Source organism: Bos indicus, chromosome 7, assembly GCF_029378745.1.
Source record: "Bos indicus isolate NIAB-ARS_2022 breed Sahiwal x Tharparkar chromosome 7, NIAB-ARS_B.indTharparkar_mat_pri_1.0, whole genome shotgun sequence".
Lineage (NCBI taxonomy): Eukaryota > Metazoa > Chordata > Mammalia > Artiodactyla > Bovidae > Bos > Bos indicus.
This window is the reverse complement of record NC_091766.1, coordinates 32,433,596-32,451,139: the sequence shown is the minus strand read 5'-3', so window position 1 is coordinate 32,451,139 and position 17,544 is coordinate 32,433,596. Positions and strand designations below refer to the sequence as shown.

Genomic DNA, 17,544 nt, shown 5'->3' with positions numbered 1-17,544 from the left:
CACCGCTGTGCCATCTGGGAAGCCCCTATACTATCATAGACCAATTTGATATCATTTTATAAAATGTAAAACTTAATCTGGGCTATAATTAAGATGCCAACTGTTTACTTGAATACCAGCACAAAAAATTGGTTAAAATTATTTGAAGAAATTTTATTCCACAATAAAGATGAACAAGGTGTTAAATCCCTGACAGAAAATTCGTACCCATCACTGAGGCTGTCAGGAATAATATAGTCTTACCACATTCTTTTGCTCCACTGTTCTTTGGGTTTTCCTAAAATATATGTCAGATGGCACTGCCTCGGTCTTTCATGCACTTGTCATGCATGTTTCCATCACCACTTTGTGATTCTGTTTTCTCTCTCTATAGCAATGTAAGGACAAGAGATGAGACTCAATTTTACATGCTGCCTTGACATCTGGTGAATCCAGGAGGGGGTCTCAGATGGCCTAACTACACGTTCATCTCTCCATTATGCTCCTACCTATAAAGACCTATAGTCAGACAACCTCCTTATCAAAGAGATTGGGCACAATTTTCACTTATTCCAAAGCAGTGGGGTCAAGTTTTCTGCCAACCCTCAGAACTATCCAAATAAATCAACCGTACCTTGCCACAGGAGCCAGGGGTCCCCTCACCCTCTTGATGCCACAAAGCCTGCCTTCCACAGCTCCTCGTAGTTCACTCTGTTCCCGAGTGTAACACTTGTGTGGCTCCAGGATATGGACATGGTTTGGACACACATGGACATACAAACACATGGTTTGTATCCTTTCCCCCAAGTTCTAAGTATATGTGATTACTAACCCATTGCTGATGATCTTCCCTGGTGGCTTAAACTGTAAAGAATCTGCCTGCAAAGCAGGAACCACAGGAAACAGAGGTTCTGTCTCTGGGTGGGGAAGATCCCTTGGAGGAGGAAATAGCAACCCACTTCAGTGTTCTTCCTTGGAGAAATCCCATCAACAGAGGAGCTTGAGGGGCTATAGTCCATGGGGTCACAAAGAATTGGGCACAACTGAAGTGACTTAGCTCAACCTGCTGTTTCTTCTGTGCCCTGTTGGATACTGTGTATTTGGTTATCCCCGTCACCCTAGGGGGTGTATCCCTTCTTCACTAAATGCACGGATAGGAAGTGATTAAACATCCATGCATTCTTCTCCACACATCCTTTATGCTCAGTTCTAGTTCTTCCTTTTAAAAAGTCTTCCTCATACAGTGTAAGACACTTTAATCATTTGCTCATATCCCAACTTAACTTCCATGCCCCTAATTTCAGCCCTTCTAATATAGTGCTTCATCCTACTGTAGAAACAATATGACCTCGTGTCTCCTTCCTGCATGAGCTTGTGATATCTTTAGACTAGCCACTGTGTCTGTTGCTCCTGTTCTGTACAGCCCATAAACTGAATATTTAGTCAGCAATTGCAGAACCAAACCAATGTGGGGATAATAAAGCCAGATGGTTTATTTCTACCCTAGACCTCCCCTTCACTTCTAATCTAGCGCATCTTTTTTGAGTCTTGCTTTTGAATCATGAGTGAAAATGAGTATGTATTCCCCATGACTACGAGAATAAAACAAATTATTGAAAGCATATGTTCCGTTGATAGTGAGTTCATTGTATTATTTTTGAATAGTGGGGACAGAATAGTTTAATATTATGTGTTAATATTAATTTCATTATTGTTTTCTGCTTTTTCTCTAGATACAATTTTTTTTTTTTTCCTCTTGCTGGTTCCAGATCTCAATCTTATTTACATGTAAACACTAAGCTGAGTTTTTGAATTACAGCTATTCCTTTTCTGTATTCTCCTTCTTGGTAAACAGATCATGTATTAAGTCTGAGCTTACTTTATAGTTTATACTACTGTATACTATAGTTTTTATACTATAAACTATAGTTTATATAGTTTTTCCTATTTTATAATGATAAACCAAAGCCTCTTACTGAAGCAGTAGTTCCATATTTATTTTGTGTGTAAATTTATGTAAGGGTGTAACACCATCACTTCAAACTTTTTATTTCAAAACTCAACTCATTTTCTTTTCAACAGCTTGTTTCTCACCTTATTTTTTAAAACAATATAAACACTCCACTAGTTATTTAGCCTAAAACCTTGGAGTCATTTTAAAACTATTTTCTTTTCTGTTTTTGTATAATCACATAACTAGTAAAATTTCTTGGCTCAACATACAAAGATTGGACTTACTGGAAAACAAAAATTCTATATGAAAGAGGAGGTTTTTAATGGCTTAACAAATAGTAGTTTTTGGAAAGTAGAACATGTATTTTATATATTTACACGCAGCATTCTCATTTACCCACATTTGATTGCTATTATGAACAAAAGGGACAAGTTATCAATTTTTTGTTAGTTTTTCTTCTCAAGTAAGCTTGCTCAACTTGATGAGTGAGTCAATTCCTAGGCAGATTGATAAGAAGTCCAGGGTACCCAAAGAGGAGAAAGGGGTCTGGGGCTCTCAAAGTGGAGATAAGGGTCTGGAATTCTGGAGTAGGAAAGGGCAAACTTCTTTTTTTCCTCCACATTCCTTAGTCTTAGTCACATAAAACGTTTTTATCTTTAAGCCTGGAACAGATAATTACACAACTAACAACTTGGATTGGACTCTGTTCAGTCAGGTCAGTTCAGTTCAGTCACTCAGTCATGTCCGACTCTTTGCTACCCCATAAATCGCAGCATGCCAGGCCTCCCTGACCATCACCAACTCCTGGAGTTTGCCCAAATCCATGTCCATCGAGTCGGTGACGCCATCCGCCATCTCATCCTCTGTCGTCACCTTCCCCTCCTGCCGCCAATACCTTCCAGAATCAGGGTCTTTTCCAATGAGTCAACTCTTTGCATGAGGTGGCCAAAGTATTGGAGTTTCAGCTTCAGCATCAGTACTTCTAATGAACACCCAGGACTGATCTCCTTTAGAATGGACTGGTTGGATCTCCTTGCAGTCCAAGGGACTCTCAAGAGTCTTCTCCAACACCACAGTTCAAAAGCATCAATTCTTTAACACTCAGCTTTCTTCATAGTCCAACTCTCACATCCATACCATGACCACTGGAAAAACCATAGCCTTAGACAGACCTTTGTTGACAAAGTAAATGTCTCTGCTTTTGAATAAGCTATCTAAGTTGGTCATAACTTTCCTTCCAAGGAGTAAGCATCTTTAATTTCATGGCTGCAGTCACCATCTGGAGTGATTTTGGAGCCCAAAAAAATAAAGTCTGACACTGTTTCCAGTGTTTTCCGATCTATTTCGCATGAAGTGATGGGACCAGATTCCATGAACTTTGTTTTCTGAATGTTGAGCTTTAAGCCAAACTTTTCACTCTCCTCTTTCACTTTTATCAAGAGGCTCTTTAGTTTTTCTTCACTTTCTGCCATAAGGGTGGTGTCATCTGCATATCTGAGGTTATTAATATTTCTCCCAGAAATCTTGATTCCAGCTTGTGCTTCTTCCGGCCCCGCGTTTCTCATGATGTACTCTGCATAGAAGTTAAATAAGCAGGGTGACAATATACAGCCTTGACGTACTCCTTTTCCTATTTGGAACCAGTCTGTTGTTCTATGTCCAGTTCTAACTGTTGCTTCCTGACCTGCATACAAATTTCTCAAGAGGCAGATCGGGTGGTCTGGTATTCCCATCTCTTGAAGAATTTTTCACAGTTTATTGTGATCCACACAGTCAAAGGCTTTGGCATAGTCAATAAAGCAGAAATAGATGTTTTTTTCTGGAACTCTCTTGCTTTTTCCATGATCCAACGGATGTTGGCAATTTGGTCTCTGGCTCCTCTGCCTTTTCTAAAACCAGCTTGAACATCTGGAAGTTCATGGTTCACATATTGCTGAAGCCTGGCTTGAAGAATTTTGAGCATTTCTTTACTAGTGTGTGAGATGAGTGCAATTGTGTGGTAGTTTGAGCATTCTTTGGCATTGCCTTCCTTTGGGGTTGGAATGAAAACTGACCTTTCCCAGTCCTGTGGCCACTGCTGAGTTTTCCAAATGTGCTGGAATATTCAGTGTAGCACTTTCACAGCATCATCTTTCAGGATTTGAAATAGCTCAACGGGAATGCCATCCCCTCACTAGCTTTGTTCGTAGTGATGCTTTCTAAGGCCCACTTGACTTCACATTGCAGGATGTCTGGCTCTAGGTCAGTGATCACATCATTGTGATTATCTGGGTCATGAAGATCTTTTTTTTGTACAGTTCTTCTGTGTATTCTTTCCACCTCTTCTTAATATCTTCTTCTTCTGTTAGGTCCATACCATTTCTGTCCTTTATCAAGCCCATCTTTGCATGAAATGTTCCCTTGGTATCTCTAATTTTCTTGAAGAGATCTCTAGCCTTTCCCATTCTGTTGTTTCCCTCTATTTCTTTGCATTAGGCCATTCAGGTATGACCTAAATCAAATCCCTTATGATTATATAGTGGGAGTGAGAAATAGATTTAAGGGACTAAATCTTGAACTCTGTACTAAGGATTAGATAGTAGCAATGTATCCTGCTTGAGGACAATTTCTCCTTCCTGAGGGCCTTCTGGCCAATCCTGTTATCTTGAAATGTGGACTGTGGGAGTGGGTCTAGTAAGATCTTTGCAATCTCTGGACATTCTTTCGATTTATTGTAATAACTAATTGGAGAGTATATAACTCCATTGCTAACACTAGCAAGGGGGGACTCTTTCTGCCCCCTGATGATGTCTGTATCAGGAGCTTTCTCTATCCCTTTTATACTTTAAAAAAACTCTATTGCACAAAAACTCTGAGCAATCAAGCCTCGTCTCTGGCCCTGAATTGAATTCTCCTCTGAAGGCAAAGAATTCTGGCATCTTTCATGGTTCAGCAACAACCTTCATTGATATTGTTTACAAAGCAATTTATATCAAATATGCAAATAATTTTTGTAAGCTTAATCTCCCTAAAATTAATTATGACCTAAAGAAAAGTAGCAGTGTATGTAAGCAATGTTTATTAATACCACAAGGGGGAAAAAAAAATAAGCATGACTTTGGTTTATTTTCTTTCTTTAATTAATTATTTTATTTTAATTAGAGGCTAATTACTTCACAATATTTTGAAATGATTGTGAAAAATCCTTCATACAATCATTTTTGGTATCCTTTTTCTCTTTTTTGTTCATGACCAGGGAACTGTCAACTTTAAAGCATGCATAGAATATGGAAATTTTTTTAATGTAACAATGTTATATCTGTGAAATGCAATATAAAGTGTTGAACTGTTTCTCCAACTTGTCCTCTCAGAAGCAAACACAAAAGTATAAACACAAATATGCCAATTGTATAGACTTTTGTCTATAGCAAATCTCATAAGTAACCCAGGATGTATCTCAAAAGAAAACTAATGGTTTTTAATATGATTTGATTTGAAAATATTTGCAGCAATGTTTCCATATGTCAGCTGTAACTTGTGTTCTCTATTTTAATACTGATAAGTGTCTGTAGCATGTAAACTATATAATAGACTATGCCTTGTTCTGAGGTTAGGCGCATACCTGAATGCAAATTAACGTAATAAATTCTGAAGTAACATGTAAATTACAGCTTCCCACAAGTAGAAATCATCAAGGATATCTAATTCCTATGATTATATGATGATAATTAGTTAAGTACAGAGAGGTGTTATTTGTTGTGCAGCATCAGCATTATTTTTTTACTTTATAATTGAATCATGGACTTTGGTAACATGTTTTCAAGGAAAATAAGATAGACCCTTTTAAAGGAAATGTCTACAAAATTTTTTTAAGAATATTAAAAATAAATATAAACACAATAAAATTGAATCAAAGAACAGTCCTTTAATATAGTTTAGATTACTGATGTTAAAATTGAATACAAAATGGAAACTGGACTTGAGGATTTTCTGAATATAAAAGAACATTTTAAACACATACACAAAACTAAATTATCTTATTTCATGAACAGGAACATAATTTATGTTATCCCTTGTAAAAAAACCTCTGAAAAATCATAAAGTAGACTTACCTCATCTTCCCCAAATTGGTATGAGATGATCACTTTTAACTGATCCCCTGCTGTCAGGAGAGCTCCATTTTAACAACCAATCATTGGAAAGGGTAAACAACTTCCTCATTTTCACTCTGTAAACCTTCTTATAACTTCATGCCCTTGAGGTCATGAAGTTTTTATTTTTGAAGGCTCCTCATTCACAAACTGTTCTTATATGCACAGTAAACTTGCACTAAATACTATTCCTTAATCTGGGTTTTTAATTTTGCCATTTCTGGATTTTTGACAGTTTCTGGCATCAGAAATGGGATTAAAAGAAGACCCCCAATGACTCAGAGGACAGTGAGCAACCAGGTGCCTGTGCCCTCAGAGCCCATTCCTCTCACTGCTTTCTCACCAACCCTGGAACTGGAGGGTAAGTCTCTCTTCAATCAGAGGTCCACTCTCCTTGTGTTTAGAGCTTTCTGATTTCAATGAGCATACTTGTATTTTGTTTGTTGAAGTTTCTTTCTATCCTGTCCTAAAGGTGGTCTGGGAAACACATGATTCCCTATGTCTTGGGACAGCTACTGGAAAACACGCGCCCTCATGGTTAAGATGTCTAGGGATTCTAAAGGCAAAAATGGATTTCACTCAGTCTAAAACTTTTTTTTTTTTCCATCTCTTTCAAAAACAACTGCTTCCTGGAGGTATACCTATTATGGACCAGAATCTTGTGCCTCTTTGGAATATGGGTAAACTTTTGGATAATTTGCAGTTATAACAGCCACTTTTGGGAAACTTGAATTTAGATTGGCCAACTTTAAGGGGCATCTTTGTAAAGAGAGATCTCGAACTTCTAGGAGACAGTGTAGAATGCAATCTTTGATTGAAAGGTAGAGGTTTCTAAAAGACAAATGACTCCAAAAATAGTTTCTCTCTAAAAGTATCTTTACTATGTGTAGATAAAGAATCTTCAGTTACAGGAAAAACATATACACTACTATATTTAAAATAGATAACCAGTAAGGACCTACTGTATAGCATAGGGAACTCTGCTCAGTATTCTATAATAAACTAAATGGGAAAAGGTTTTGAGAAAGAATGTATGTGTATGTGTGTGTGTGTATATATATATATACACACACAGACATATATATATCAGAGAAGGCAATGGCACCCCACTCTAGTACTCTTGCCTGGAAAATCCCATGGATGGAGGAGCCTGGTAGGCTGCAGTCCATGGGGTCGCTAGAGTCGGACATGACTGAGCGACTTCACTTTCACTTTTCACTTTCATGCATTGGAGAAGGAAATGGCAACCCACTCCAGTGTTCTTGCCTGGAGAATCCCAGGGACAGTGGAGCCTGGTGGGCTGCTGTCTATGGGGTGGCACAGAGTCAGACACGACTGAAGTGACTTAGCAGCAGCAGCATATATATATATATATATACACACACATATATATATAAACTGAACCACATTTCTGTACATCTAAAGGTAACACATCATTGTAAATCAACTATAGCCCAATATAAAAACAAAATGAAACACTTTGGCCATCTGAGCAGTTAGTCTTAACTTCTTAGTCTGTCAGCCAGAAGCACAATTTAGATCCAGCTATTCTTTTGAGTTTTGCATTATTGTACCTCAGACATGACTAAAATTTAAAGATGAAGCCTCTAAAATTTTAGCTTATGTCTGCTATATGTTTTTGTGTATTTATGTACATATGTATATTATGTATAATTATATTTAAAAATCAGTTCAATTGAATTGGCCTAAAAATAAATACCTATATAGATTAAGTATTCCTAAAACACCCAAAAATATAGAAACTAACCCAAATTTTTTTCAGGTTCATATGACCTGGTATAATCTTTGATAAATAAAAGCTAATTTAAGTTTGTAGATTTAATATTCACACTCATTCTCAATATTAAATATAATACAAATATACAACTTTTTCTACCTGGGTTTACTAGTCAAAAATAAACTCATGTTGAGGCTTCCCTGGTAGCTCAGATGGTAAAGAATCCTCCTGCAATATGACAAACCAGAGTTTGATCCCTGGATTGGGAAGATCCCCTGGAGGAGGAAATGGCTATCCATTCCAGTATTCTTGCCTGGGAAATCCATGGACAGAGGAGCCTGGCAGTCTCCAGTCCATGGGTAACAGAGTCAGACACGACTAAGCAACTAACACTTTCACTTTCATTTTTATGTTACAAAATTTGTCAACGAGAAAGCTAAGATGATGGCTGATATCTAATCTAAGCATTGTTGTTAAAAATATGTAATGTAAATAAATGTAAAAAATAAAGGTTTATACTAAGTTAAACTAAAAAAATGAATATTCATTGAACATCTAGATTATTTCCAAATAAGATAATATACTATGATTTCACAGGCATTAATTGCTGAACATAAATTTAAATTTGTCTACTTTTGACTTTTCGATATTTTTAGAGAAACAAAAGATGTGTGAGTCTATTAACAAATATGTTATACACTTTAAAAGTTGTATTATTTAAAAACATGTCTCTAAAATATAAGTTTTATAATTAATGTATTTATCAAACTTGCTAATCCACTGTAGGATGCTAACATAGGATAGTTCACAATTCCCTACTTCCTAGCTTTAACTGGAAAGTGAAGTATATATAGTTAAAATATGTTATCAATTTGTAAAAATACAGCTGTTGTTGTTCAGTTGCTCAGTCATATCTGACTCTGTGACCCCATAGACTACAGCACTCCAGGCTTCCCTATCCTTCACTATCTCCCAGAGTTTGCTCAACTCATGTCCATTGAGTCAGTGATGCCGTCCAACCATCTCAGCCTTTTTCACCCCCTTTTCCTCCTTCCCTCAGTCTTTCCCAGATCAGGGTCTTTTCCAGTGAAGTTGGCTCTTTGCATCAGGTGGTCAGAGTATGGGAGCTTCAACTTCAGCATCAGTCCTTCCAATGAATATTCAAGGTTGATTTCCTTTAGGATTGACTGGTTTGATCTCCTTGCTATCCAAGGGACTCTCAGGAGTCTATTCCAGCACCAAAGTTCAAAAGCATCAGTTCTTTGGCACTCAGCCTAGAAAGAGTAAGGGTGAAGGGAAACAACTTTGTATACAAGGTAAGGGAAGAAAATGGGATGTATATTTTTCATATAAAGGGTATGCAAGGAATATAGAATGCATTTTTGTCAAGGAAAAGAGAGTACTGTTATCTAAAGTAAAATGACTCATTGTTCTAGAATAAGAAAGCAAAAGAATAAGACAAAACTCATATGGATACAGAATAGAGAATATGACAGATTTAGTGTTAGCAAGCTGGCTCACAGGCTTTCAAATCCAGTCTACCCTGGGTTTTTGTAGACAGAATTTTATTGAAATAGAGCCACACACTCATTGGCTACTTACTGTCTATGGCTGGTTTCGCAGTGGAATGGCAGAGTTAAGTAGTCATGATGGAGAAGAAATGTCCTGCAACACCTGAAATTTTGACCATGTAGCTGTTTACAGAAAAGCTGGATGACTCTCTGTCCAGACTCCACAATAGCCAAATCATGACAGACACAAAAACATTTCAGTTCATTAACTTTAGGGATAAATTCTTATTTCCAGTTTCATTGGTAATCCTTTAATAGCCTTACAAGAAATTTCAGGTTTTAGGTGATACTTAGAGACTTCAGTTTTGCATACTACACACATGTTTAGAAAGCTATAGCTTTTTCAGGACAATACAGCTATCTATGAATTTTATGAATTCAATATGTTATGTCCCTGTCCTCAAAAGAGGAGCATTTTTTCTAGGTCACCAGGCCCATAAAGTTCAGGAAGGTCCCTGTTAAAGGGATATGGTTTTACCAATATCCAAACATACTGGTTGGATTTTAGTAATTTATTACAAAATTTTTTGAAATTCTTTTTTGAGAGGTGGTATAGTTGGAGGAAGAGACTATACTGTGTGTGGTTTTCAATAAATTTACCTCAACTATTAGTGTTTATGGTACCTATTATATTAGCACATGTATTCCTTAATGGGGATGCTATAATCAAAGCTTTTATATATAAAGAGGCTCTTTAGTTCTTCACTTTCTGCCATAAGGGTGGTGTCATCAGCATATCTGAGGTTATTGATATTTCTCCCGGCAATCTTGATTCCAGCTTGTGCTTCCTCCAGCCCAGGGTTTCTCATGATGTACTCTGCATATAAGTTAAATAAGTAGGGTGACAATACAAGCCTTGACGTACTCCTTTTCCTATTTGGAACCAGTGTGTTGCTCCATGTCCGGTTCTAACTGTTGCTTCCTGACCTGCATACATATCTCTCAAGAGACAGGTCAGGTGGTCTGGTATTCCCGTCTCTTTCAGAATTTTTCACAGTTTATTGTGATCCACACAGTCAAAGGCTTTGACATAGTCAATAAAGCAGAAATAGATGTTTTTCTGGAACTCTCTTGCTTTTTCCATGATCCAGCAGATATTGGCAGTTTGATCTCTGGTTCCTCTGCCTTTTCTAAAACCACCTTGATTCAAACGTATTATTTTTTTTTTTTTTTTTTCAGGTTGCTCTAATTAATATTTTATTCTTTCAACACTGCTTAAAGGCACCAACATGTTAGACAAAACTGTGGCAACATATGTGTTAATTTCTCTGGAGACAACCATATAATCCTTTGAAATCATACCTGAAATTGAGGTTTCTGCAGCCTACATAAGTCTCTTTTGGAGGGGGCAGGGAAGCAATATATATTGATAACAAACCAATTGTAGCTTCAGAAACTTTTTTGGTTCTCTTATCAAATTGAACCTATCATCTGCTAGAACAACGAAGTCAAGTCAGGCCAAGCCTAACAACAGATAGGGCTTCTCCAGTAGCTCAGCAGTAAAGAATCTGCTTGCAATGCAGGTGATGCAGGAGCCACAGGTTCAATTCCTCGGTCAGAAGGGTCCCCTGGAGAAGGAAATGGCAACCCACTCCAGTAATCTCGCCTGGAAAATCCCACGGGCAGAGGACCCTGGTAGGCTACAGTCCATGGGGTCGCAAAAGCTGGACACAACTGAGCAACTAAACCACCACCAACAGCTATTCCCTTCACAAACATCAATCACCTTAAGACTTTTCCTGTTCCTCATGTTACTCCATGACCAGGCAAATCTGGTCATCTAGAAAGACCACCCACCCTCTAGAATTAACTAACAGTACCGCATATTCCTTATGAGAAGAAAGAAAACATATTTCCTAAGGGAAGACAGAAAGAAACAAATATTTAAGCATTTTCTTTGAGTGTCTTCCTTGGTATTTAATGTCCAATACTGTAACAGCCCCCATGCAAACATGCACAAAATTCTCTAGACTTCTCCCTTTGTTCTTCAAAAAAAGAGGGAATTATATCTTCATAATTCATTTTAGGTGATGCCTGGGAAACTAAATAATTCACTAAGACATGTAATAAACATTATTTGGTAGAGGTAAGTATAAAGAAAAAAGCAGTTTAATCACCTGCTTTCATTTGGCTTAGAGAAAAAAATGTGCTTACTATATACTAAAATATCAGACCAACACAGGACATACTGCCAAAATTTAATATAGTGTCATTAAACACAATATTCAAACATTCAACTTTTCAAGCACATGAAAGTTATCATCTGAAAGTGGGCTCTTTTTATAGTTTCCTTAGTGTAACTTTACAAAATTCTTTCTCTCAACAATGTCTGACACTGATCTTGATACTTGTTAGGCACTCTGATGTAAAAAGATAATGAGATCTCAACAGGCAGAGATTTAGGAGATGATCTGAACATCCATCTTCAGAATTCATCCTCGGAGGACTGATCATCATCTTCATCCCTTACTTCTCGGTATTTCCTTGAAGACTCCCCTTCTGGATTATAGCTCTGCATTTTAATATTTAGTCTTTCAGCTAGCTTCTGTGCTGCGAGCTTGGCTTGTATCTCCTCATAACTCTGCTTCTGCTGTCTCTGAAGTGCCAGCGACTCCTCTATGGAGAGCAGCTGGGTTGGCAGGTGGTGCAGCGGCAGAAGCCGGGCCGCTGTGATATCATCAAGATGCTTCCTGTCCCTGCGCCGCCTCTCCTCTGAGGAGATGGGAGACCCTCTCCTCTGACAAGCACTCGATGAATCACGGGGCTGTGAAGGTAATACATTGGTTTTAAATTTATGTGGCGGGGGCATGGGATTTTTGGCTCGCATTTCCAGCACTTCCATGTAATGAGGCTTCTTCTGCGGCCCACTCCAGAGGCCGGCCAAGTTCTCAGGATTCCGGTTTCCTTCTGAGTGGTGTTCAGTCGGATCCGCAATTGTGATCCTTTGTAATCTATCAATGAACAGGTTGTCTGAGCTGCCAGGATGATCCTCCACTTGACCTAAGGCACAATGCTGAGGGAGACCCTCACTAGCTTGAGATGAGGAAGGCGCTGGGGCTCCGCTGCTAGAAGTTGGGTGCTCGCTCACTGTGTGTTCAGCCTCAGCTGCCTCAGCATCACCTCCTCGAGTTGGATGTGCCAGTCCCTGTTGTCGTGAGGTTGTCTGAGATGATGTGATGTTAGCTACAGAGGAACAGCCAGGAACGGGTGATGAAGTGTCAAGTATCTGGTCAGAATTCTGGGCCTTATCTCGGTCCCCATCAACAACTGCAATCGCTTTTTGCCTCTCCTTACAGTCTAAGCTAACAGGATAAAAGAGTTCACTTCTTCCTCTAACTTCTTCACGTTCTGCGATGGCAGCTTTCAGTTTGGTGACAGCGTCTGAGATCTTTTTACCTTTGTCGGGCAATTTGCAAATGAATTTTACGTTGCGCAAAAGTCTCTCCTGGCGCTTCAACATTTCCCGTAGCTCCGCCAAACTCCGCTGCCCCAAGTCCTCGGGAGTTTGGGGCTCGAAGCCGCGGGGCAGCGAGGACATTCTGCAGGGGCTGAGGCTGGCGAGGCGGTGGGCACTCGGCGTCCTCGGCAGCCCCCGTAGCTGGCGCCAGATCCGCGGCCCCAAACGTATTATTTTTAATGGCTGCGTAGTACTCCATTGTGTATATGTACCACAGCTTTCTTATCCATTCATCTGCTGATGGACATCTAGGTTGCTTCCATGTCCTGGCTATTATAAACAGTGCTGCGATGAACATCGAGGTACACGTGTCTCTTTCAATTCTGGTTTCCTCGGTGTGAATGCCCAGCAGTGGGATTGCTGGGTCATAAGACAGTTCTATTTCCAGTTTTTTAAGGAATCTCCACACTGTTCTCCATAGTGGCTGTACTAGTTTGCATTCCTACCAAGAGTGTAAGAGGGTTCCCTTTTCTCCACACCCTCTCCAGCATTTATTGCTTGTAGACTTTTGGATTGCAGCCATTCTGACTGGCGTGAAATGATACCTCATTGTGGTTTTGATTTGCATTTTTCTGATAATGAGTGATGTTGAGCATTTTTTCATGTGTTTGTTAGCCATCTGTATGTCTTCTTTGGAGAAATGTCTATTTAGTTCTTTGGCACATTTTTTGATTGGGTCGTTTATTTTTCTGGAATTGAGCTTCAGGAGTTGCTTGTATATTTTTGAGATTAGTTGTTTTGTCATTTGCTTCATTTGCTATTATTTTCTCTCATTCTAAAGGCCATCTTTTCACCTTGCTTTATGGAATTTAGAAAGATGGTAACGATAACCCTGTATGGAGACAGCAAAAGAGACACAGATGTATAGAACAGTCTTTTGGACTCTGTGGGAGAGGGAGAGGGTGGGATGATTTGGGAGAATGGCATTGAAACATGTATAATATCATATATGAAACGAATCGCCAGTCCAGGTTCAATGCATGATCCTGGATACTTGGGACTGGTGCACTGAGGCGACCCAGAGGGATGGGATGGGGAGGGAGGAGGGAGGGGGGTTCAGGATGGGGAACACGTGTACACCCGTGGCAGATTCATGTTGATGTATGGCAAAACCAATGCAATATTGTAAAGTAATTAACCTCCAATTAAAATAAATAAATTTATATTAAAAAAAAATAAAACCAGGTTGAACATCTGGAATTTCATGGTTCACGTATTGCTGAAGCCTGGCTTAGAAAATTTTAAGCATTACTTTACTAGCGTGTGAGATGAGTGCAATTGTGCCGTAGTTTGAGCATTCTTTGTCATTGCCTTTCTTTGGGATTACAAGACAAAGGATAGTTAAAAATACAAGGTTGCAACTGATACATGGTTATTAAGAAACACCAGTCAGCAATTCATATGGACAGAGGGATCCATTTATAAAAGACTTCATAAAGGAGATGAGATTTAAGAATAAAAGCCAGTTGCTTGAATTTCAACATTCTTTAACTGGAAGTTGATAGTAATAAAACTGAGGAGTTTTGTAACTTTTAGCTCTAGATTTCTTGTGCTGTATAATCTATTTGTTTCTTTGTTTACTGTTTTGTTCTGTTGTGTTCATGTCCTGTGTTGTCTAGCTGTGTCATCTGCATTCTGAAATAATACCCTTGAGGCTAAAAATCTTAGTTATGAAACTTATTTTCACATGATCCTACATAAAAATATCCATGTGATAAATTAATGTGTAAAAACCATGAAAAGGCATGCACATGTCTATATTTCATATGTTCGGAAGCGGCTATTAAAGCTATTGTGTGTGTGTTATTTAGCATAATTTAAACCATTGTGATATACAGATCCACATTGTGTATGGGCTCAAACACACTAAAATTTTATTTGCAACACAATCCAGCACTGGCGTCCCTAGTTGACTGTAAGTTTTTCTACACTTGTCTTTTAAGCACTAGGGTTTTTTCCATCATGGGCCTTCACCGCCTCTTTGGTGATCATCATTTTCTGCATCAAATAGAAGCATGGTGAAAAAAGTAAGAAGGGCTACTTCTTGTAAGTCTTGCAAAGAAATTGTACTTTCCACTTCCACTCACATTCTATTGGCTAGAATTATGCCACAGAACCAAGTTTATCTATAAGAAAGTCTGTGAATGTCTTTAATTGGATATTCAAGAAGAGGTGATGAATTTATACTAAACAGGTAAGTGTTTTTCCCTTAGCCACCATCAGTGCAGTTAATTTTTCAAGTCTAAATCTCTGCACTTATTGACACTATTATCTCTGAGAAATACCTGTACTCTAGCTACTGCTGAGACAGAATAAGCTTGTGTTGACAGCCACGTAATAGCTTTCAAAGCCTCAACTGAAAGAAATACTATTTGTGGAGGATTTTGTGTAATCATTCTATTCATCTAGAGCAGTGCTTCTTAATCATGGGTGTTTGCCTTCCTCCACAGGAAACATTTGGCAGTATTTAGTTAGGTACATTTTAGGTTGTCACAATCGGGAGAGTGAAGCCGCTGGCATCTAACGGGTTGAGGCCAGAAATGCTGATAAACAACATTTAGTGCACAGCTCTTCCCAGCAAATAAAGACCAAGCTCAATATGTTAATAGTACTGAAGTTGAGGAGCCCTGCTCTATATATTCTAGGCTCTTCCCTCAAAGTGAAGCTATGCCATTAGAAATGTACAAGTCGTCTTATAACAGCATATTAGTACATTGTGTATGCTCTGCCATACTGATTACTCCATGATTTACTCCAGGGCTTCCCAGGTGGTATTAGTGGTAAAGAACCCACCTGCTAGTGCAGGGGATATAAAGACGTGGGTTCAGTCCCTAGGTCAGGAAGGTACCCTGGAGGAGGACATGGCAACCCACTCCAGTATTCTTGCCTGGAGAATCCCATGATCAGAGGAGCCTGGCAGGCTACAGTCCACAGGATTGCAAAGAGTCAGACACAACTGAAGTGATTTACTACGGCACATGGTTTCTATGCTGATATGATACCTCTGGACTATATTGGCAGATGTGACAAGAAATTATGCATTTTATCTGTATATTTATTATAAAGGAGGTGTATTGCATAGAGTTAGTTCTCTGAGGAGTTGTAGTAAAGATCTCTCTTTTTATGAGTTTCAAAAATAAAATCAGAGACATGAATTTCTTCTGCTTTTATATCCTGGCTGTTGTATATAGTGCTTCAGTGAACACTGGGGTACATGAATCTTTTCAAATTGTTGTTTTTTTCCAGATATATGCCAAGTAGTGGGATTGAAGAATAATATTTTAATTCTGTTTTGGTTTTTTTGATGAACCTCCATACTGTTGAAAATAATTTTTAAAGCCATGTGGGTTAAAAAGTAAGTGAATGAATTAAATAGTAATGATAAAGAGACCTTATTGTCACAGAATTTGTACTTCCTAATAAATAGTGTTCAGTGAGGAAGCATTCAAATTAACTTGTCTAATGTTGCATGATATATAGCAGGATCAGGAAATGAGAAAAAATAAATCAAGTCAACATATGATTTTACTTTGGACCTAGCTAAAGTGATAAATCGAAATCTGGATTATATATATCTGGTTGGTTGGGAATAGATTTCCTAGGCATGTGAAATATAGTAATATATACCCCAAAGGCAGCAGAGACAATACCCATTATTCCCAACTACTCTCTTTTTCTGCTTTTATTGAGTGAAACATCCAAGCTTTAATCAAATCAATATTTATTTTAATCATCATTCTCTTTAGAATATGCTAAATTAGGGTTAAATATCTTTTTAAACATATACTCTTGCATCGTTGTAATTATCAGATAATGTTTCAATATTCTCCAGAATAGCTGGTTTTCATTCTTTCCTCCAACATTGCACAGACTTGTGTAACCTAATGAATTATTGAATGTATGTATGGCTACACAAATACAAATATTTTAAGCTCTTCACGATTTGCTGTGCAGTTTAAATACAAGTGCTATTTTCAAAATGTTCTAGGTTTTATTTTAAAAACACAAGCTGTCCTTTGGAATATTTATATACATTTTAAACTAAAATTCACAGACTGGCAGGCTGTTTTCTTTGGGCTGCATAGCACTTTAATTTTTAAAATACTTTTAAAATTATTTGGTATCTTTTAAAAATTGGCATATTTCTGGCAGGATAATCAGCCATGTTAGGGTTCTTTTTTCCAGATGGCATCAATCACCCAGATCCATTTTAACCTGAACTCTTTCCATTTAACCACAGACTCTGGCAAGTTTACTTATTACCTCACTGGACCCTGTAAGTACCTCTTCTTAATGACTCACTTCCCGCCCCGTGGCCACAAATTTAAAAAAGAAAAAAAAAGTAGATAAATTTTGAGCATTTGGTTTTTATTCATGGTATTGGATGTAACAATGGCAGTACTGAGTCTGGTAACATGTGATTGCAAAAGTAAAAGATGATCTGGATACCGTGCCATTATTTCATCTGGCCTGCATGTGAGGACAAATGAGCGCTAGTAGTCATGGAAGGCTTTGTTTCTATTTCAGATTTGTCTGCTCTAAACATAGTGTTCAGCCTGGGTATCATGTGCTTAGCTCACCAAGCTCTCTCAGAAAAGCATCTTTCTGATTGCAAATGACAGATTCTCCTTCCTTCTCTACCTTTCACTCTCAGAATTAACATCTACCAAATGAAAGTGAAGCTCTAGAGTTTATGGATGGCCTCTGATCATGAA

The 17,544-nt window shown here is 38.2% G+C and overlaps 2 protein-coding genes across 2 annotated transcripts in view; one reads left to right on the top strand and one right to left on the bottom strand.

Annotated features, from left to right (window-relative positions):
• Window positions 1–17,544, top strand: part of LOC139184124 (protein FAM170A-like) — a 210,073-nt gene that overhangs the window by 116,538 nt on the left and 75,991 nt on the right. The window contains exon 6 of the mRNA XM_070793270.1: window positions 6,299–6,424. The gene's annotated coding sequence lies outside the window, so the exon portion shown is untranslated. The remainder of the gene's footprint in view (window positions 1–6,298; window positions 6,425–17,544) is intronic.
• LOC139184123 (DNA-directed RNA polymerase II subunit GRINL1A) lies at window positions 11,559–12,984 on the bottom strand. The gene has a single exon (XM_070793268.1). The coding sequence runs from the start codon at window positions 12,908–12,910 to the stop codon at window positions 11,798–11,800; it is 1,113 nt and encodes a 370-aa protein (XP_070649369.1). The 5' UTR covers window positions 12,911–12,984; the 3' UTR covers window positions 11,559–11,797.

Coding starts and splice junctions, on each gene's coding strand:
- LOC139184123 (XM_070793268.1), bottom strand. CDS start 12,910: ATGTCCTCGCTGCCCCGCGGCTTCGAGCCCCAAACTCCCGAGGACTTG.